The 23,621-nt window shown below is 39.1% G+C and overlaps 1 protein-coding gene across 1 annotated transcript; it reads left to right on the forward strand.

Annotated features, from left to right (window-relative positions):
• The first annotated feature begins 1,336 nt into the window (after nt 1–1,336).
• Nucleotides 1,337–20,501, forward strand: slc30a7.L (solute carrier family 30 (zinc transporter), member 7 L homeolog). The gene is given in 11 exon segments (NM_001091388.1): nt 1,337–1,524; nt 3,556–3,657; nt 4,110–4,223; nt 7,300–7,387; nt 9,153–9,282; nt 10,046–10,231; nt 10,768–10,815; nt 13,414–13,549; nt 17,141–17,231; nt 17,542–17,691; nt 19,562–20,501. Coding segments are annotated over 11 exon segments (1,173 nt in total). The 5' UTR covers nt 1,337–1,444; the 3' UTR covers nt 19,610–20,501.
• The last annotated feature ends 3,120 nt before the right edge of the window (nt 20,502–23,621 follow it).

The raw sequence follows: 23,621 nt of genomic DNA on the forward strand, positions 1-23,621 counted from the left end.
TCAGGCGGCAGCAACCCACTGGTTGACAGGGTTGGAAAAATGCAACTCCCAGTAAACTTTAAGAGCCAAATTTAGGATTCTCTGCGCTAGCACATTGGACCCAAAAAAGTTGTGTATGAAAATAAGGGGCGCGGCAGCCACAAGCCACCACAGGCTGCAAAGGGGATAAAATCACCCTGTTCACTAAGTACAAACTATTCCTTTATTGCTAGCATTAATATATTCAATTTCTCTTGCTTGAGGTTGGTCTGTTTACAAATACTTCGCATCAGCTGCCAGGTCCCACTAAAGAGAAATTTGTCCCAGTCCCAGTGTTACCTTAAAGGAACAGTAACACCAAAAACAGAAAGTATATCAAAGTAATTCAAATATAACATACTGTTGCTCTGCACTGGTACAACTGGTGTGTTTACTTCTGAGAGACTACTGTAGTGTATATAAACAAGTTGCTGTGTAGCTGTCCATTCAAGCTGGAAAAAAAAAGAAGAAAAAGGCACGGGTTGCATAGCAGATAACAGATAAAACACCATTGTATAAGACAGGGCTTATCTGTTAAGAGCTATATAACCTGTATCTTTTCTCTTTTTTTAGCTTGAATGGCTTCACAGCAGCTTATTTATATAAACTATAGGAGTTAAAACACACAGCTTTTACAAGTGCATGCTAAGGGTAGGACTGCACGGACGTTTTTGGAGCGATCCGACATTCTGCAACAAAATGCCAGCGACAAATCGCATTCAACGGAAATAAGGTAAGTGAATGCATTGTCGGAGGAACTCGCAGTGTTGATCTGACGCTGTGACTTCATCCGACAATGCATTCACTTACCTACATTCACTTGTGTTTTGTTGCAGCGCGTCGGATCGCGCCGAAAATGTCTGTGTAGTCCTACCCTAACAGTATATTAATTACTTTCAATCACTTTCATTTCTTGGTGTCACTGTTCCTTTAACGCTGCCCTGAGAATATGTCAAACTCTTGCACAAAAACCAAGCCACCCTTCTCTCACACAAGAGTTTTGATTTGGAAATCATATTCTTTGCAAAGCATTCTAAAGGCAATTCCAAACATGACGCGCATCCTCTTTTTAAAACGGCGACGTGTTGAATCGCCATCTTTCACCCTGGAAAGGATTTTCTTCGCCAAATCAGCTAAGCCTCAGTCAGCACTCAGATTGCAGAGTGGGCGTGTCCAAACAAGCGACTGACTTAGAAGATCTCTCATTGGTTGCCAGGTGCCTGTGTGTCGCTTCTTGTTAAGTTGGCCACGCCTGCGCTTTTTCCGGAAGTCGGAAGCGGCTCCCTGTACACAGCACGGGTTGGCACTTGGTATCCAGGGGGATTACCGGGAACAATTCTAAATACACGCGAAGCAAAAGAATCTTCGTTTGACAGGTTCCGGGCCACTAAAGGACTTTGGCATCTTCCGGATTCCGATTTCCAAAATGTTGCCTCTGTCTATTAAAGATGATGAATATAAACCTCCCAAATTCAACTTGGTCCGGAAAGTGTCTGGATGGATCCGGTGAGTAGGGGAACCTCGGTAGCCTTAGGCTTTACCGAAATGAGACTTGTTTATATAAACTAGCAGCAAGTGATTAAAGACAGGCCCAGTAACCACAGCACTTTTGCCAGGATATGTCTCTGTTATTTACAGGGAGTCAATATTTACTTAGTTGCAGACTGGACATCCATAAGTACATTCATGGGATCTTTCTGTGTGTTTAACCCCCACCTTGACTGACAAGCACATTTTCCCTCAAGCAGTTAGATCCAGGCATGTTTTATGTCCAAGCCCCCCCCCCCATTATGTGGGGCATTTGGTCTGGCCCACACCCTCCTTGGCCCCATGACAAGATTAGAGATATGGCTGCATCAGCCCTTAGCTCAACAGCAAATGTGTTTGTCCCCTGAATCTAACTGCAATTGGTCTTCATGCTGAGTTTCCTGCTACATCAATTAAAGCCAGTAGACGGTATTCCCCCGAATCTCAGTTTGGGGCTCTGAGCCAAGCTTTTAAACTGGTTAAACCCCATAATTTGGGAACCACTGCCGTAGAGCATACTTTGTATGGCATATGCACAAGTGGACGGAAAGTGATCACAATTTTTGTTTTTCTGTCCCCTTTCCTCGTATATACTTCTTTCCTATGCTTATACAAAGGAATGTATGCACGGATATTTTTATTTATAAAGTGCTACTTGCTTACACAGCACTGTACTGTAGAAAGTGCGTAGTTCACCTCTAAAATAATATTTTGGTACAACATTAATAGTCTGAGAATAATTGCAGTTGATCTTCATTTTAATTCTTTGTGGGTTTTTAAATTATTTCGCTTATTGCTTTTTAGTTTGGCATGTTAGCAGCTCTGTGGTTGCTAGGGTCTAATTTATCCTAGAAACCAGCAGTGTTTCCGTGGCAGACTGGATGGCGAAAAGGAAGCAGCTTGAATAGAAATATAAATAATAAAAAAAGATTTTTAGGTTAGTAAACCCCCCCCCCATCAACCATTTAAATTGCAAACTGTAAAGAGGAAGATAATAAAAATCCTGTAAAAAATAAAACATGGAAGACCAACTATAAAATTGCTTTTTGCTTAATAACTTATTCATTGACGAAACCAGATGTGTACCTTTGTATGCCTTTCCGTTTTGCACAGAGATTTGTCAGACAGAGCCTGCCGCATGGAGAAACTCTGCATCCAACAACTCTACAGTTGCATCTTGACCCCTTGTTTCACATTTTACTCTATAATAATAGTATTTCTCTAATCTGTATGTTTATTGTTTACCCCCTTCTATTGTACAGCGCTGCAGAATATGTGTAAGCTTTATAAATACTTATCAAAAATATAAACAAGGCTTGTTGTGTGAGAGCTGTGGCAGATTTTCTCGCTGGACTGGCCTTAGAAAACATAGACCCAATTTTAGCTATCTCGGCAGTAAGCAACATTATTTGAACCTAGATTGCTTTTTTCTCCACCGTGACTGCCTGCACAGGGAGCTTCTTCCCAGAGCTCTTGAAAACAATTTAAAAAAAAATGAGCTTTTCTATGAAAAAAACTATTGTTTCCTTCCTGGAGTGCAGGCTCCGGCGGGAAAAGCATTTTTTTTAGGTGATTGATGCCATTTAATGTTTTACCTTCCATAGATCAACAAATATCCCCAATATTTAGTGATGTCTGAAAAGATGTCCTATAATAGTTAAAATTATACCACACCCCTTATAGGTGCTCAGCATTAGTTTGTGCTCATTATAGGGGTCCTGGCCCTCTGTGATAATCTTGCCTTTACACATGTATGAGGCTCTACTGAATGCATCTCTACTGAGATTAATGCTATGCAATTAGACAAAATAATCCAATAAAAGTTTTGGACAGGCACTTAGACTACATATGGAGCCACATAAACCAGGGTTGGGCTGTGGTTGAGAATCATTTTGGCCAAATGTTTTAATCTGCTGCTGTGTGAAACATAAGTACATTCAGAGTTGTGTCCCTAGTGTATCCTTAGTGTATCTATTTTTTTTTTCTCATGTGGCCTCTTTTTCTTCACAGATCCATTTTCTCCGACTCTACATCAAGGAACCTTTTTTGCTTTCTCTGTCTGAATTTGTCCTTTGCATTCGTGGAGCTTTTTTATGGAATTTGGAGCAACAGGTAACAGTCACAATCTGGCAATGTGAGGTTCATTTGCTAGATATTACTTCACCCAAAAAGGAAATTAATATATAATATGTATTCATGAATTCATTCATTTTTATGAATATAGAATCTATACTTGTTCACAGTTCTAAACTCAGCACTTTTGCAGTTTGTTAATTTTAGATTTTTAGAGTTTCCTAAGATTAGCAATTTTTGACTCCTACTCTCAGGATTTTGGCTCAGCCACTCAGAGGAAAGGGTGAATTTGGTTGATGTCAAATCACTGAGAGGACCAATACCTTGCTTTTGTGGGAGTTAATTTTGCTTATCTGGGCCTTTCCTATTGCAGTTGACACTGATTAAATACCTCTATTGCTTTATGGTATACAGATTTCTAGTCAAACTTATTCCGGTATTACCCAAATGTTCAATGATTTGTAACAGAACCCAATGTATCTTTCTTTTAGCCTGGGCTTGATCTCTGACTCCTTCCACATGTTCTTTGATTGCACTGCATTGTTAGCTGGCCTGGCAGCTTCTGTAATCTCTCGGTGGAAAACAAATGAGACTTTCTCATATGGGTAAGATTTGATTTTCACAGTTAAATTTAAAAATATATTTATGCATACCAAAATTCTTTATACAGTGTTTATGGTCAGCTTTATTTAATGCCATTGTACGTGATGTAAGCCACGCTTTGTGTATTCTCATACCTCACTGATTCATGTAAGCAAGAAGAGAGTGAAAGACACTATAATCCTGCCTAAAACCAAGTGTCACTTTCTGCCATTTCCAGAGGCAGAGAAACGAAACTTAATGGTAGGGCATTGAATGCTGCATACTGCTCACCATATCTCATTTGTGGTTTTAATGAAAATATTTATAGAACTTGAAAATGGAACATCGATAGGTTTTATGGCATTGCTTTTAATATTTCGCTGATTGCAATGTCAATTACATAAATATTTATATCATTTTTAGGGAGACTGTGAGTTTTGTCTAGATATTAACTCATATCTGGTGTATTTTTTCCCACACCACATTGAAGAGTTTAAAAAGGGGCTTATTCTATACAGTTAACCCATTTATTTCAGGGCATTGTGAAAAAATGGTTTTAAATCAGGGAAAACCTAAAATCAGGGAAATGTTTTAAGGACAAGTATTCCTTAAAAACCTGTACACTGCCTCTGCCTCCAATGTCTGCGTGCCACATGTCCCAGCAACTGTAATTCTGCTACATGGAATCCTGGCTCTGGCACAGACTTTAGTTGCGTATGCAACAATCCTGCAATGAAGCTGACTGCCCCATGTGAATGTGGTGTACACTCGAATAAGACAAGCATCAACTCTGGCTTCTTTATATCTGCCCTCTGGTGGGAGCATGCACCAGAAAAAAAACTCTCATTGCACTCATACAGACTTCTCACTTGGGCAATTGCTCTTTTTCCAGTACAAGGTGTTGCGTTATACAATTGTCAGGGAATTGGCCATTCATCATTAGGTGCCTCTGAGAGGACAAAGTGATAGTTAACCTTTGTTTGCACACTGTATTGGACCTTTTGTCTGGAGTGTGGTTTACTTAAAGATTTATCTTTAATTATTGGTCTATCCGCCGTTCTGATTTACAACAATAACCATCACAATAACTGCACCGCATTTACTCTCCTGTGATCCCCACTACTCACCACATAATTCATCTGAGGGCATTTAGGGTGATGTAGGATCTAGATGGGACCAGTATAATGATTTACTAATTATTATCCCTTATAATGTTTATACCAGATCAGTTCACATCCAATTATTTTTAAATGCTTTTAACTAATGACTTTTCCCTTTATGTGCCATCATTATTAATTTTTTAAGGAGCTATTAAATGTTACATTTTAATTGGTTGATTATTGATTAGTGGATTGTTAACTGTGTATCAGACAATCAATATTTAAGCACTATTAGCATTTGAACGTAATCCATTTACTGAGTTTTTTAAATTTTCATCTTTTCACTGCACTCTGAATAATAACACTCAATTTTGACTTTCACAAAATTAATTTATTTATTTATTAAAATAACATAAATTTATTACACTTATAAGTGATTTCTTGTTCACATTTTGTTCCAGCAAAATGCAGTCAATTCACATTCATTTTGTTATAGATTGTGTGACGCTAATAACTCTCTTTATCAGTCCCTTCTTCTTTGGCACTATTTGAATTCTTATATATGAGAGCTGTCCGCACATCTATATTGGCCCCTTTTTGGACTCTGAAACAGTGGTGGCAATTTGTTAGAAGGTGCAGAAGACAAATATTACTTCAAAACAGTTTGTATAAATGTGCTTTGATATTTTAACCTTGATGATGATATGGATAGTCATCAGTAAGGATTACGTCCATAGTTGTTTCATTGGCACTACATGTAAAATGAAATGTCTTTTTTTACATCTGTTGAATGACCTGTATTGACTTTCATGAAATACTGGTCTACTTGGAGCTGTAAGTTGTCTATTCATTAACTTTTTTAAATCGAGAATGCCCAGTTCAGTTTTGTGAAGTGAATTACTGCTCAGAACACAAGGCACTTGCCAATTGAACTGCACTGGGTGCTTTCAGGCATTTCAAATCAAAGTTGATGGAAGGACAATTTGTAGTGTTTTATCCCCTGCCCACGAGCTTCGAAACACTCCAAATCATCCAATGCGCTGCTGCTCCTTAACTCATCATAATATACACAAAGAGCTAAGTATTATTTAGTGCTTCAAAACAATTTGCCATCTTCTGTCAGTGTTGATAAGAGAGAAATTAATAAAGCTTCAATATATGGAGTGTGGTTAAAAATGTATAGTTGTATAAATTTGACTTTTGCACTTTTATAAATATATGTCACCATCAAAACCACCAGATAAACTGATAAAGCTGGCATCCACGTTGCATAGCCTACTAAAAGTGTTTTCTTTGTGCACTGCATAGATTTTAAATATTTAGTATTGGCTAAATGTTATGATATTAGAATGCCACATCTATCCCAAAGATAATCTTTGTATTTTTATTAGTAACCCCGCTGCTGCTGACCAACGCACAAGCACAAACATGGGTATAATCATTTGCTAAGCCTTATCAATTCCCATGGTCATCCCCCATATAAAAGGCAAACAACGTGTAAAATCATGCACAGTACTGTATTAAACATATCCTATTTATAAAATGTTGATTTTCATAATTTTATTGGTGGTTTATTGCTCTTGAGCAGTTGAGCTGAACTGATTTCCTCATTAGAACGGACATGCGTGTATGGTTTTCAGTGTACAGCCGGAGTGCTCTTGCAACTGTGTTTGTTCACACTGATGGACACTAAGTTTTGGTTGTGAAGGAGCCAACGTCACACTGTTTGTTCAGTAAAGATCCTAACAATAGAAACAGGATCTCAGGATACAATATTGTTGAAATTTGCTGGCTATATTAACCTTTTTGTTGCTAGGGGTAGCTCAAATTGCCTACTTTGTAGATTATGGGTTACGCCAAAAGACTATGTTTTAAGAGCTTTAAAACATTAGACTCTTAATATTATTTTTATTTCTGCACAGGAGCTATAATAATTCAAATTGATAATCCTAGTATCTAGGTGTTCACACATTAACGGCGTTAACATTTTTCCACTTAGGTATGTTCGAGCAGAAGTACTGGCTGGGTTTGTGAATGGACTATTTCTTATCTTCACAGCCTTTTTCATCTTTTCTGAGGGGATTGAAGTAAGTCAAATATTGTAACCTCTTAATGCTCTTTTCCTCCAAAGATCAAGATCATAGTATATAATAGCATATTATTAATATACATTATTGTTGTTCAAATAAAACTTGCTGAAATCCACCTCTTATTCTGTAGCTTTTATGCAAGTCAATTGCTGTCTTTTTTTATATGTAACCTTTTTACCGCTATGGCCTATGGGGGGTGTTTTCTCTGCAACTATTGAAACACCCATAACCTGCGCCCAATAGAATCCTGTTGTCATAAATAGCAGATGCTGCAGATCACTCTCCTTGAGCCATTTTTGGCCAAGACCTGCAGTGCTTGTAATAATCGCAGATTTAAGGTAGCCCATGGTTTAATTCATATATTGAGGGAAGTAAGCATGTGCATTAGGGTGGTGGCACACAGGCGATTTCATTTTCTGAAGTCGCCCGAAGTTTCCTCATGAGGCAACTTTGGGCGACTTCGGATAACTGAAACGATACATATGGCCTCCCATCCAGCTTGTGGTCACAGCTAAGTGTGGGAGCAAGTTGGGATGCTGTCATACATGGATTGTAACTGACCTCACATGCCCAGAGGAATTTCTAGTGTTACTGAAAGATGGAAGCAATGTTTTTACATATTTTTGTGATGATTTTTTAGGCATAGCAAAATTAACAGGCGTGAACTTTGAAGCAGGATTCTAAAAAGTAAATGTCTGTTTCTTGCCTGGCTACATTCCTAAAGCTCTTAATGCTGGGACCGGTTTACAGGTTCTTCTGTAGTCACTCCCATTCTATATGTGTAACTCTCATAAACACACCCAGCCTTAAAAAGATATTTTTATGCAGCCTTCTCATCTCATAAACACACCCTGCTCTGAACAATTCCCTTTATACATCCCTCTCATTATAAGCTCTTCTTGTCAACGGTAAAATAATCACATAGGCCGTAGACAGGGAATAGCAAGAGATGCTATTGATGTGGTTCTCAAGCTGCTGAACTACATCTTCCATCATTCCCTGACTGCAGCTGAAAGTTGTTGTTGAGCAACAGCTGAAGTACTAAAGGTGCAGCAAAGAGTGTCCCCTGGCACCGGGACTGCAACCCTCACCATGTGACAATACATAGGAAGCCTTAGTCCTTTTAATTCTTAATAATATTTATCCAGGTTGTGATTCATGACAATGAGTCAAATATCATGCTACACAAGTACAATTCCCTGCATTCCTAGTAAGCCAATCTTTATTAGCATGTAATACATGCTAGGAACAGCTGAAGTACTATATGCTTCAGATACAGGAGCTACTGAAAAGAAGAATCATGGTTTATTATTCTCAAGGGAGGTGTGCATTTTTTACTTCGTAGCCACAAAGCCAAAAGCTGGAGATCATTCGTCAATTTCCTAGAGGAAATCATTTCTAGGAAAAGATGTATGAGTTGTGAGTCCAGCAGCAGCTTTGTCTGGCTCTCTGTCTGTGCCTGTGCTAGTATTGCCATTGTGAGTCAAGGCCATGACTGACGACTTAAAGGAAAACTATACCCCCAAAATAAATAGTTAAGCAACAGATTAATGCAACTTTTTCTAGGATATCGATCTATCTATTGATCTATCGATCTATCTATCTCTATTTTTTTTACAATCTACCTAGTACCGGTATTTGGTTTTAGATTTTACTAAACTGGTACATTCAGTCTGTGGGACTCCAGTGATGGAGTCATTTTTGTCAATATTTTGTCATTGAGATGATATAGCTGAACTGTAAACCTTCTCTTGTTTTGCAGAGAGCCCTTGACACACCAGAGGTCCATCATGAACGTCTGCTTCCTGTTTCCATAATGGGATTTCTTGTGAACCTTATTGGCATATTTGTGTTTCAGCATGGTGGAGGACATGGGCACTCGCATGAATCTGGTATGATTTGATTCTGAAATTGTGGGCCCGCATATACAAATTAAATCTAAAGTGTTTGCGTAGGTATCCATTTTTCACATACGTCTTCCTTTCTTTCTGTGATGTGGAGAAGCAACTGTCTTGTTCAGTAGTCTAGTGTGAAATGAATGGCAATGCATTTTCCTATATATGAATCTATAACTTTGAAACATAGTGCAATCTACAACAACTAAGGGCCATATTTATCACATATGTCTGCTCTCTATTCACTTGTATGGGATTTTAAGAGGAAATATTTATAAACTGCTGTGGCATTTGTATTTAAAAAGCATTGGCCATTCTATACTTACTGTATAAAAATCCTTGCCTACCTGAAAATTCACAAGGCCCTCTAAAGTCATATTTTGCTACCTGCACAAACTTTTTCTGTTTGCGGTGAGGACTGGGCAGGAAGAGTAGGTGTTTTGGCTCCAGCGTGCATTCTGGGCCCAAGAAGAATATTTGTGGTGGGCAGGGGGCCTGGAGGACACATGGTACACCACAGCCTGCATGATTCCGGTGACTTTGGTGCAGTTTTATATATGTAAGAGATATCGATAATGGAATATATAAGTCTCTCTCTTGCTTTGTTATATCTAACTTTTTTTTGAGTAACTGGCTCTACTAGTAGTTTCAGCCCAGATTTTGTCAAATGTATAACAATGCATGTCACCATTGGAGCAGGTGCAATTAATAGTTATTCTCCATCTCTTTTTTTTTTTTTTGTTTTTTTTGTTTTTTACAGGCCATGGACATAGCCATTCACTTTTTAATGGAGCTGTTAGTCATGGACACAGCCACAGCCATGGAGGGGGCCATGGACATAGCCACGGAGGGGGACATGAACACGGCCATAGCCACGGAGGGGGACATGAACACGGCCATGATCACAGTCATAAACACGGGCATGGCTATGGCAGTTCTTGTCATGGTGGGTGAGGCGCTATCTTATGGTTTTCTGTCTGCATGCTAAATCTTGTAGTAAATTGCATTAGTAACAGAATGCTAAACAGGGCAATACTGCGCATGTCTTTTATACCTACAGTGTGCGCTATATCACCTTCTTCCATAGCCTTGATTTAAAAATATTCTGTCAAGAATACATCATGTGATCTTGATCGGGCAACTCTTGTTACTTAGAGTTCAGTGTTGTGTGCTAGTGTTGCTTTTTAACCTGCACTTTTCTTCCTGTAATCACATACACACACGAGTACTAGCTCATAGGTGGCTGCTCCTTTTTTCCCCTTTCCTGGCTGTTATTGTTTCCCACTCTGGAGAGTTGGTGGAGAACACTGATTTCTATGGATATCCTAGTGACAAGGCGTTATAGAGTGTTTAGTTGCAGAAAGTACTTCAGTGTATAAAGTCTAGGCGTCTTACAGACTTGTTTCAATCTAGTAAAATGATCTGGTGTGTGAACATATTTATTTCTGCAAGCATATAAAGAACATTTATGTCTTACTATAGATGAGCCACCAGAGGAGAATAAAGGATCCAGCAAGCAGATTTTAGAAGGTAGGTATCAATGACAACTAATACTAGCCAACTGTTTCATGGTAAAAAAAAAAGTGATTGTCGGCTAGGGGGCATTAGAATACTTTTCATACAAATATATACAGTATACCTTTACTTTCGGCTTTTCCTTCCACGTCCCGTCCAGACGTTAATAGTGCAACTACAACATTCTTAAGGAAGGATCAAGCCCAAGCATCAATTTACTACAAAGTGCTTTTATTCACACTAACTAACATGTGAATAAAAGCACTTTGCAGTAAATTGCTGCTTGCGCTTGGTCCTTCCTTAAGAATGTTGTAGAATACTTTTTATACTGGGTTCTCTTTCATTCCAGTACCAATGTATATTTGTTTTAAAGGGAATGTGTATTAACTCGGCTAAAATATAATTCATCATAATGCTTATTTGTTTAGCAAATGAGTTTACAATTTTACATCTTTTGTACATTAAGGGGGTTATTTAATAAAGGTCGAGTTTGTGAAGTTTTTTTTAGACCTCGAATAAACTCACAACTCAAATTTTTTTTTTTTTTTGTAAAAACTCGAATGGAAAAAACTTGAATCAGTGTAATTGGGGTGAAAAACATGGACACTTGAATTTATGCAAACCACCTGAAAAAACACTCAACTTTTGATAAATAACCCTCTAGGTACCTATTGTTGCTGGGAATTATTTCATTGAATTACATTTATGATTAACACTATATAAATTATTTGAATCTTGTTTCCTTCAGTCTGGGAATTCATAATTATAGCAATCAGACAGGAGTCTTTTGTGGAGACTGTTATTAAGACAAGCCTTGCATCATCTCAGAATCTTGTTTGTGCACCAGAATAGGGGACCCGATGTCCATCCCCATGCCCTGGCTACACAATTAAAGGGTAAAGAGAACGGGGGAATATGTGGAGAGCAGTGACCTCTAGGAAGTGCTGCATGGGAAGTGAAAGTAATTGACTTCCCTGCCTCTATGCCCAGGTCATAGAGGAGGGGCAGACAATATTTGATTGACAGCTGAGATTTTTAAATGAGCTTACAACAGCTATGAATGCTTTAATAAAAAATAGAAATTGAAAAAAAGGACTTTTATTATGCAAAATTTTGTGTCTGGGTGACAGGTCCACTTTAAATGGTTGGTTCACCTTTAAATTAACTTTTAAGTATTTAACAGAATGGCCAATTCTAAGCAACTTTCCCATTGGTTTTCATTATTTTGTATAGTCTTTTAATTATTCGCCTTTCTCTTCGGACTCTTTCCAACTTTCAAATGGGGGTCAGTGACCCCAGCTAAAAAACAAATGCTATGTAAGGCTACACATTTATTGTTATTGCTACTTTTTATTACTTCTCTTTCTATTGAGTCCCTCTCCTATTCATATTCCAGTCTCTTATTCAAATCAATGCATGGTTGCTAGGGTAATTTGGACCCAAGCAACCAGATTGCAACTGGAGAGCTGCTGAATAAAAAGCTAAATAACTTGAAAACTACAAGTAATAAAAAATTAAAACCAATGGCAAATTGTCTCAGAATATTACTCTACATCATACTTAAAGTTAATTTAAATGTGAACAACCCCTTTAAAGTATCACATTTTTAGTAATCTTAAATATCCAGTAAACGTATGGGATCCGTTATAGAAAGGCCGTCTCCCATAGACTCAATTTTATCCAAATAATCCAAATTTTTCTCTGTAATGATAAAACAGTAGCTTTTTCCCAACTAAAATATAATTAATCCTCATTGGAGGTAAAACAATCGTATTGGGTTTTTTAATGATTAAATGACTTTCTAGTAGACTTAAGGTATGAAGATCCAAATTACAGATCTGTTGTCAGGAAAACTCCAGGTCCTGACCATTCTGGATCCCAGATCCCATACTTGTAAAATTCAGTCTACTGCACCAAGTGTTTGACTTACAGTTTCCATCATCCTCTGATAGCCACAGTTATACTTTGGAGCATATCTGAAGTTTCTATAAATGTATGAGATCCGTTATCCGGAAACCCATTATCCAGAAAGCCCCGAATTACGGGGCCATCCCCCATAGACTCCATTATAATAAAATAATCCAAATGATTTCCTTTATGCCTATAATAATAAAACAGTAGCCTGTACTTGATCCCAACTAAGATATAATTAATCAAAACCAGCCTATTGGGTCTATTTAATGTTTACATGATTTTCTAGCAAATGAAGATCCAAATTACAAAAAGATCCATTATCTGGAAAACACCAGGTCCTGAGCATTCTGGATAACCGTTCTCTTAACTGTACCCCAATATGTTTAGCAAAAAAAACATTCTTGCCTGTCTGCTGATCTGCATTTCTCAGAATTCCCTGACATATTGTCTGGGTATACTGGGAGGTCTAGAACAGGTAGATGGTTACTGGGGAAGCACTTCTTATATGGGACATAGTTGCTCCAGTGACCAGTTACATTTTGGCAACCTGCTGGACCACCATCTCACACCGACTTAATATAGAGTCACGTAGCTTTCTTGGGATTTCTAGCTCAATGCCTGATGTATCCCTCCATTAATACTGTACATGCTGGTGTTTAATGTAATAATGCATCTGACTTGCATGTGACTCCTTTGTAGGTGTATTTCTGCACATTGTTGCTGACGCTCTGGGCAGTGTTGGGGTGATTATTTCCACTATCCTGATGCAGCAATATGGACTGATGATTGCAGATCCCATCTGTTCCATGCTCATAGCCCTTCTTATTTTTGTAAGGTAAGTGAGGAGTCAACCTATGGGTATAAAATGTCATGATACCAGAGACTTTCTGGACCATATGATCATCCCCCTCTCCCCACATATATGTACAGATGGCAGTATGGTCGGTATTAGCCTTGGCAGCTTTAGGGTGGGTCCAATTAGTAACTTTACCTTCAACCTCTGATCTCTTTCTGCTTTGTTTTCATAGAACAATTGGAGTGGCATATAATTAAATGGTTAAAGGAAACCTAAAGCCTAAAAACTTTGACTAGAAATGCCATATTTTATATATTGAACTTATTGAAACAGCCACAAAATTCGAAACGGGTGAAAAATTTTGATGGCGACAAACGGACACCCATTGACTTTAATGCGCGTCAAATGTCGCCGGCGTCGGAATTGGCTCTGGTGAAATGCGAATTTTGATGCCAGCGTCAATTTGCGGCCCTCAAAATTGCCGCCAGCATCAATTCCGACGTCGGCGACATTTGACGCGCATTAAAGTCAATGGCATCTGTTTCATTGTCGCCGCCGTCAAAAAAATTTGACACAGGCAAATTTTCAACTGCGAATTTTCGTGGCAGTTTGGCAAATTTATTTGCTGGTGGCGAAATGCAGAATTTTGTTGTGAATTCGCGCCTGGCGAATAAATTCGCCCATCACTAGTCATTGCAAATCATCAAGCAGAAAATGTGGTTTTTCCTATCGTATAAGCTGATGTGACAGGGCTGATAAATTATGATGCTAATTGTGCTGGTTTCTGAGCTGTCATGTACCAATAATTAACTAACATCAGCCTTACATTGTGACAATAATATGATATATTCAATATATTGTGCATCGGTTAATAAAAATGGGTAACTGACCGCAGCACAGAGCATATGCAGTGAATGAGAAGAAAAGCAGATGGAGCACAACAGGGTCATATTTTAGGGCACAGATCTTAACTGCTAAAGGACTACGGTTGCTTTGGTCTGGTATAGAAACCCAGACATTTCTGCCCTACTTTTTTTTTTTACGCTTTAGTTCTTTAAAACCTATGGTTCTGCAGTCATGTGCTTCAATTGAGAATACAAAGGGCACGTGTTGTACATAATGAAGTGAACCCAACCACTTCGTTACTCAAATCTCCTTCCCTGTCCCCGCAATAAAACTAAATGCTGTAGGGACTATGTGCTTTCCAGAGTTAACTTGTCTTTGGATTGTACCAGTGCAGTTTTATCGGTTATTATCCTTTTTTCACCAGAAGTTCCACAGCCAAAATATATTTAAAGCTGTATACCAACGTCTTTGCCTTTTCTGTGACAGCAGTCTAGAGATCAGAAGTGTTTCCTGCCAACCTGTGAGAAAAATTGAAAGCAATGCTTTTGCACCAGTGTGCATTTCTTGTTTTTTATGCTTTTTTTTGCTCTTAATTATGAACCACAAAGGTTATGAAAGACTTCTTCAGAACAGCTGCTATGGGGAGGGGGGTAAGAAAATAAGGCTCCCCCTGGCCCATCAGAGAAACAAAATAATTAGATGAGGAAGTTTGAGAGAATGACTTAAAATAATACCAGAACCCCACCTAAATGAGAATGTTTTTAACCCCTGGGTGAACAGTGCAGACATCTTTCATGGAATTTACATGCACTGCACTTTGTTTGCACAGCCAGTTGCTGCTGCATGTCTCCATTCCGTGCCAATCATCCTTAACTTTGCAACTTTCCATTTCAGACAGCTCAGGTTTCTGCTTAGTAGCATGCATTACAAGTAGCTTTCCAGGTCTGGATGTACTTAATGGTGGCCTTGCACATACTTACTTGCTCATACTGGTATTTTGGCTCTTTTCACCATATTAATACTATTTAGTGCCCTAAATCCTAGGTCAAGACTTGCTTGAAGCTAAGTTTCATGCTTCACTTTTATATCCTGTTGTGGTTTATATTTGAGCTACACCCATAAATGTCTCCTCCTTTTCTACTAAGTTGGGTTGGGCTATTGTGGGGGCCAGTGTAGCCCACACACCGCAGACAGTTAATGTTTCCAATCATATGCAAATTTGAAATATAACCAGATAGCTCAGCTGTCGGCAGTTTTTTGCCTCCCATATGCTTATGTGCAATACACTAGGACACATAATTGAGAGGGTTTGTGGGAATTATTTTAGACGGTTTTAATTTCTCTGAAAATGCTCCCTCTTTTTCAAAGGTAAATTTCACTTAATGGGCATATTGTAACATTATAGGGTTCAGGCAGTAACAAACAGATTATAGACTGTATATTCCATAGGACTCTTTTATGTCCACAAGTGCAGTTGCGGTTGCTGCAGTTGCATGTAAAACCACTTTCATGAAAGGAACTTTTCCCAAAATGCGCTCCTTGCACTTCCGTATAGTTGTGCTCTGTGCCGCTCGGTAGTGATGTGTGGGTCGGGATTTCCCCGACCCTAACCGCCCTCCCTTGGCCCGCACCCGCCCACAACTGCACTTCCGGATTCCTTTTATAGACCCGTGCCGCCCCGCTGATGATGTCACAAAAGGGGCAGGGCGAGCAGGCACAGCATCTGTAAAAGACGAACCCCGAAGGCGTAAGCCGGCATTTGACGGCCGCCACCCGCAACGAAGCGTGCGAGGTAGGCCCGAACCCGCCTGACCCGCAGGTTTACCCTTCGGCCCACGCATCACTACCGCTCGGTCCTTCCTTCCTTTCCACTTCCGGGTTCCTTTTATAGACCCGTGCCGCCCCGCTGATGACATCACAAAAGGGGCGGGGCGAGCAGGCACAGCGTCTGTAAAAGACGAACCCCGAAGTCGGAAGCCGGCATTTGACGGCCGCCACTCGCATGAAGCGTGCGAGGTCGGCCCAAACCCGCCTGACCCGCGGGTCCCGCAGGTTTACCCTTTGGCCCACACATCACTACCGCTCAGTCCTTCCGTCCTTTCCAGATCGAGCACTGCTGCCCCTATTGTGTCCAGGGTTCCAATAGTGCCCAGCGCCAATAGTTGCAGCACACGTGCACATAAAACGCCAGGCAAACTTGTGTTCAAATTTGCACGCTCTTGGGGTAATTTGGGCAATCAGAGGCAATTGCTTTGCCAAGCACATCACCCCCTTTCAACCTCAGTGGTGCTGGAATTCTGGGATAAAACACTAAACACACATGTTGATTGCGCACAAAATTGCACTTTAATTACTGCACTTGTGGATGTACATGTTGTGCCTTTATTTTTTTTTATACTTACGACTTGTAAAAAACATTAGCACTCTGTAAAACCACAAGGGGGCGCACATGTATTCTTACAATGTTCTTTACTCAGGTGTTATCAGAATAGATTTTTTTTTTTTTTTTAGACACAGTTGGAGCTGAAGCAACCTTCCATATCGTGACTTGTGTGTGCCATAGAACAGGCTATATGTAAACTAATGTTAGATGCCCTTCCTAGTACTAACGGAATTTTCTGACAAAACAATGAAATGTGTATTTGCTAGACTGCCCAGGGGACCAAGTGCCACCATGTGTAGGGTGTAATGTTTAATTTTTCTTGCCTAAACCTGGCCACACATAGCACTTTTAGTTAGCCAGTTTAGTATTTTCTCGCCTAATCAAATCTTTCTCTGTTTCAGTGTTATACCTCTTCTTAAGCAATCCATTGGTATCCTTATGCAGCGGACTCCTCCCTCCCTGGACCATGTCCTACCTCAGTGTTATCAGCGGGTAGGTACATGAGAAATCTTTTGGCTTCTGCCTGTTACCCACTTAATTACACAGTTCAAACCCATGGATTTGCCTGGTGTGTTATATCCCCTGCAAACTTTAACATACATATTTATCTCTGACACAGAATCCTACTATGGCTAGCTCCTTCAAAATATTGTGTCTGTGCAACTTTTTTTTGGTTCTTATAGCATGAATGTCAATACAATGAAAGTGTTGAAGGGCTTAAGGTGTTTAATTGCACATCGATTCCATACGAGAAGCAGGGCACAATCTCTTTCAGACATGAAACACAATGTTTTTTCTGTAGGTGCAACAGTTACAGGGTGTGTACCACCTACAAGAGCCTCACTTCTGGACCCTCTGCACAGACGTTTATATAGGCACACTGAAGCTAGTCATTGGACCAGAAGCTGATGCCCGCTGGATCTTGAGCCAGACTCACAACATCTTTACACAGGTAGGATACATGGAGAAAGTGATTTCAATATAGTAATGAGCTAAATCTGTTGCGTTCATAATAGAATATAAAGCTAATATTACCCCACAACTTCTTTTAGAACGTAATATCCTGGAAAGCAAAAAGTTATTTTCCAATACAGTTAGCGATTAAAGGTTTCCCTGTAATATCACTATACTCTGGCAGCTGTTATTGTGTTAAGCTACCACGGTGCCAACCTCCGTTTTGGTATAGTTCCTACTCCATGCATGTATTTTAATCTCTTGTGGTTACTAGTGAAAGTAAAATTCTTTAGTGTGCGACCAGGAACTTAATCGAGACCCCAGTTTCTCACCTGCTTTCACACGAGAATCTAACCTGCAGTTATTTTTCAGCATGCAAGGGTTGGCGTTTTATTTTTGTCCTATCCATAATAAAAGTTTACTGGAAGATTAGAGATGGTTTGAATAGAATGTCCTTTTCTTAGCAACTATTCAAATGGTCTTTGTTTTTATAGTTTCTAAATTATTTGCATTAAACTAAACACCATTGCGCTATAAGGCTATGCTTTTATTATTGTTCCTTTTTATTACTGAACCTTCTGTTCAGGCTGTCTCCTATTCATATCAAAAACCACGTGGAAACAAACTTATTAAAAATGTAAATACTTTATTGAACATCGCTCTAAAATCACAAGCGGGCAGGGGATATGCGATCGGCGCGTTTAGTGATTGTGTCACTTCATCAGAAGCAGGGGTGCCCTCTACAATTTTTGCAATCTGCAAAAATATTCAAATGATATTTGTTTTTTATATATATATATATAAAGTCCATATGGGCAGCACTCCGCTCTTGATGTTTAGACTCGGGTGCAAGGTAAAGAAATCAATTATGTAGACAAATGACCAGCAACACCGAGATATTTCGTGAATAGTTCAAGTGTATTCAAAAAAACATGCAAAGCCTTGCCTTTGCATGTTTTTTATATATATATATATATATATATATATATATATATATATATATATATATATATATATATATATATATATATATATTATAATTATATACCTATATACCGCTGCACTTTGCAATTTTCATTTTCTTTGTTTTTCCTTTTTTCAGTTTTTTTCAGTTATTTCAGCTATGTTGATACATTGTTATTTTGATTTTGTAACCTATTCTTGACTGACTCTTGCTTTGATACATTTTGTTTGAGTGGACTGCATAATAGTTTCACTATGAGTTTATACGGATGGATACACAATATCTCCTTATTTTGTGCGAGTGTACGTTTATGTGATCTTTTAATCAGGAGTTCCTCCTTGATTTTAATAAGTGCTATTTTAGTGCGAGCCCGGTAGAGGGCACCCATGCTTCTGATGAAGTGACACAATATTCACGAAACGCGTCGAGCGCATATCCCCTGCCCGCTTGTGATGTTAGAGCGATGTTCAATAAAGTATTTACATTTTTAATACGTTGGTTTCCATGTGGTTATCATCTTATCCGGTGGAGTCTGTTTCCAAGTTTTTGAATTGTTCGCACGCCACGGCCAGAGTGGTTCTTCTGGACACACCGGTTCGCAGATTCCCTGCATGTGGGCTCACTCTACAGGACAACAACTGCTCCTGTCTTTCATATTCATATACCAATCTCTCATTCATACCACGACCAGACTGTTATAATCCTACATGCCCTAGCCATCAGATATATGCTGTAATTCCAAACTAGGGAGATGTTAAACCGTTCAAAAATAGTTTTAAAAAAATATCACCCAATTATCACTGTCTATATCATGCTTAAAATTCATTTAAAGGTAAACTTCCCTTTTTGTTAAGTGTGAGACTGCAAGAGGCAATGATGTCTTTTCTCCTTTCTCCTTGCACAGGCTGGTGTCAGACAACTGTATGTACAAATCGACTTGGCGGCTATGTAACCCACCAGATGGCTTTATTTCTTGGGACCAAAGTGCAGTACAGAACACTAGGATCCTCCACTCCTGTTATGTGATCCAGCAAAGCAGGGGTGCAGCCATTGGCACCAAATACCTCTTGTATGACTCCTCTATGAGGAGCAGCCTCCCCGTGCTTGAGGCCATGCCATCTTTTGTAAAGCTCCCCTTTGTACAGAGTTCTGACCGAGTGTCAGTTGTTGCCTTTTTCACATCTGTACAACCCCTCACCAACTCTCCCCGACCGAGATCTGCAGCAAAAAACTGTATTGATCATGACCACATTCTCTCAGTTACTGTACCTGCACTTTACCTCAGTGACACCATTTGTGTCCGTGACTTGGCATCAGATTAGGAAAAAGCTTCTACAAAATGCAAAAATGAGATCCTCCTGCCAACGGCTGTTTCTGCCCACTAAAAAGGGCCGGCTGTTTTTTGTTTTGTTTTTTAGTCCGCTTGTGAATCTCACCAGTGTTCTACAGAGCCGTGCCAGCTTTGTTCTTATAAAAGGAGGCAAAGAAGGTCCATTGGGGGTTTAGTACTGACCCTCCAAGGCCGTATGGGACCTGCAAACACCATGTTTTAATCAAGTGCCTTTCCCCATCCTGGCTGGCCCCGCCCTGCCCACTACAGCTCAGCCAGTGATTCCAAGTGCTTTTGATTTTTTTTTTTGTTTGGAGCAAGAACATCACTGTTAATTTGATTTTATGTATTCCAAGAACCATGTGAATGATTTGCTGCTGGTGAAGCCCTTACACCTCAGAGACGATGGATTACTGATGTAAAACTGAAATATGCATAAAATATTTTCTTTTTTTGGAAGTGACTTTCACAAAACAATTTTAACAGGAAGTAAAAATATTTAATTAAAAAAAAATCTATTAAATATGAAGAAGACATTACAAAGGCCATCTTGCACAGTGAGCTTTCAGTGCATCTTAACTGTGAACGTCTGGAATTCTCAGAGGAGCTACACAGGAGCCAGAACTCTTAACTGCAATAGAGACTTATTGGAAATAAACCTCTGCCTGTTAGGATGATTTTAGCCACGGCCACTACTTGTGTTTCATTGTTTGTTTGTTTTTTAATCAATAGATTTTATCTGGTTAAAAAGAGACTTTTATATGAAGATACTGCAGATGGTTAGAGTAAAGCAACTGGGGAGAATATTTCAGTATTTTACTTGCTGCACAAGCTGTTCAGGAGTAAAATAGTTTTGCTTTATTGAGCAGTGATCTATGTTATTTTTTAAATCCGGCAACAAATAGCCGTTTTAGTGGGGGTATATTCGATTAGCATTAACTAAACACAAAGATGTTGGCATGTTGCAAGCTGTAAAACTTAACGCAAACCATCCCAGTCAGCTAGGTTGCCCAGTATGATGTGGAGCTAGCTCCATTTGAGCTCTGTTCAGCTGCTATGTGCAGCAGGGAATGTGAACCCTACTATGTCATGCTGATAAAACTGGAATACCCTCCAGTAATTTCCTGTTCAGTTTGGGGCCAGTGGAAGGATGGTAATTTAATGGTGTAAAAAAACATTCCAAAAAAGGCAGGTAGAATGCAGACATACCAGCATGTATCAGTTTTGGACTATTTGTATCTACTACAGGCCAACAAGCAGAAGAGGGGGGGTCTGCATTTCAACTATAGCACTGGGATTCACCTACCAGTTCGACCACCCTCTGAACGTCTCAAACAACTGGGTTTACTCATAGGAGCGAGTTCCAAAAGATGGTACCATGCTAGGCAGGGTTGTCACGGTGTGAGAATATGGCCTAGATCAGAAACGAAGTAGCCTTCCCAGATCTAATATCCCCAGCATATATTGCTTTCATCCCAAGAGCAGTTCAGTTTGCCCAGCAATCATTTTCTTGTTACGTAGACCAGAGAATTACTCACTATGGTGCAGATTGTAAGGGTAAGACCATTATTATTTTAACTTTACAGAAATAAAAAGTGCTGGAATTTGACATTTTTGTTTATTGCACAATTTTATTCATAAATAATAAAATCCAAGTTTTTTTTTTTAAATGAGAAAAAAGTTTTATTATTCAGCTATCAAGTGCCATATATTATAATAAGTCTAAAGCTCGCCATATATAATAAGATCTGCTCTTTTGGGGAGGTCACCAAACAAGTATATATTTCAACAGGTATTCCCACCTTGAGGCCCTCGGGCTAATGTTCTGTACTAGCCCAAGGCAACCATGGCCTTTTAGAAGGGAAGATATGTGTCCCATCTATTTTTTTTGCTGATTCACAACCTATGCTCTGTGCTGCTATCCGTTACCTGAGCTTAGGGAACAACTCACAATATACTGCATATACAGTTAGGTTCATAAATATTTAGTTTTTTTCTGTTTTTGCAGCTTAAAGGGATACTGTCATGGGAATTTTTTTTTTTTTTTTTTCAAAATGAATAAGTTAATAGTGCTGCTCCAGCAGAATTCTGCACTGAAATCCATTTCTCAAAAGAGCAAACATATTTTTTTATATTTAAATTTGAAATCTGACTTGGGGCTAGACATATTGTCAATTTCCCAGCTGCCCCAAGTCATGTGACTTGTGCTCTGATAAACTTTAATCACTCTTTACTGCAAGTTGGAGTGATATCACCCCCTCCCCCCCCCCCATCAGCCAAACAAAAGAACAATGGGAAGGTAACCAGATAACTGCTCCCTAACAGAAATTAAAAACATAGCGTAATACGTCCATTTAAAAGGGATATCACCCTGTGTGTATAATAACTTATTGTTAAAATGTGTTCCCTTTTCCCTTCAGGCAGCTCAAGGGCTCCGTTACCCCAGACATCGGGCAAACCTTCCAGGCATACATTTGTGTATTCAAATCCTCTGTTATTCATATTTCACTAAAACCATTTAACAAATTTAACATAAAAACAAATATTTTGACAAAAGTTTTTTAGCTAATGTGGCAAACCTCGAAAAAAAAAAGCAAAGTGTGCAATGCCGGTGCCTATGTTATAAAGGGGAGGTGCCACCTTAGGAAATATTATTTAGTTTTCACTAGTTTTCTTTCATACTTCCTCTTTCAGATTTCTTCCCTGTTTAAAAAAAGCAAATATTAATTGCATGGTTCCTTCTATATTATTGTAAAATTACTTCATTGGCAGTTTCACCCCCCAGTGCCTCTTGTGCAAGGGGGAAGTTAAAAACACGTTCTTCTTTACACCTTAATAAATATATGTTGCATGGAGTTTTAGAGTGCTGGGAAATTGTTACAACCTTACCAAAATGTTCTTAAAGGGATACTGTCATGGAAAAACATGTTTTTTTCCCAAAACACATCAGTTAATAGCGCTGCTCCATCAGAATTCTGAACTGAAATCCATTTCTCAAAAGTCATGTGACTTGTGCCTGCACTTTAGGAGAGAAAAGCTTTCTGGCAGGCTGCTTTTTTTCCTTCTCAATGTAACTGAATGTGTCTCAGTGGGACATGGGTTTTTACTATTGAGTGTTGTTCTTAGATCTACCAGGCAGTTGTTATCTTGTGTTAGGGAGCTGCTATCTGGTTACCTTCCCATTGTTCTTTTGTTTGGCTGCTGGGGGGAAAAGGGGAGGGGGTGATATCACTCTAAGTTTGGCCATAGATGTTGAGATTTTTAAAAGATCAGATCCTGATCGTGAGACCACGATCTTCTCAGAATGATCGTACAAATTTACCATCAACTAAAAAGACCAATTTGCCAGGAAAACAAAGGGGAGCTGCCTGCTTGGCCCTGCAAACATAGATAGATAGATTGCACTGGGACCGACAAAGATTTTTTGACCTGGCCGATCAATTTCCTGACAGATGTCGTCCGAAAAATCGTAAGACGTACGATCGTTCGAATCCCACTAATCCCACTACAGCAGTAAAGAGTGATTGAAGTTTATCAGAGCACAAGTCACATGACTTGGGGCAGCTGGGAAATTGACAAAATGTCTAGCCCCATGTCAGATTTCAAAATTGAATATAAAAAAATCTGTTTGCAC

This window comes from Xenopus laevis, chromosome 4L, assembly GCF_017654675.1.
Source record: "Xenopus laevis strain J_2021 chromosome 4L, Xenopus_laevis_v10.1, whole genome shotgun sequence".
NCBI classification, from domain to species: domain Eukaryota; kingdom Metazoa; phylum Chordata; class Amphibia; order Anura; family Pipidae; genus Xenopus; species Xenopus laevis.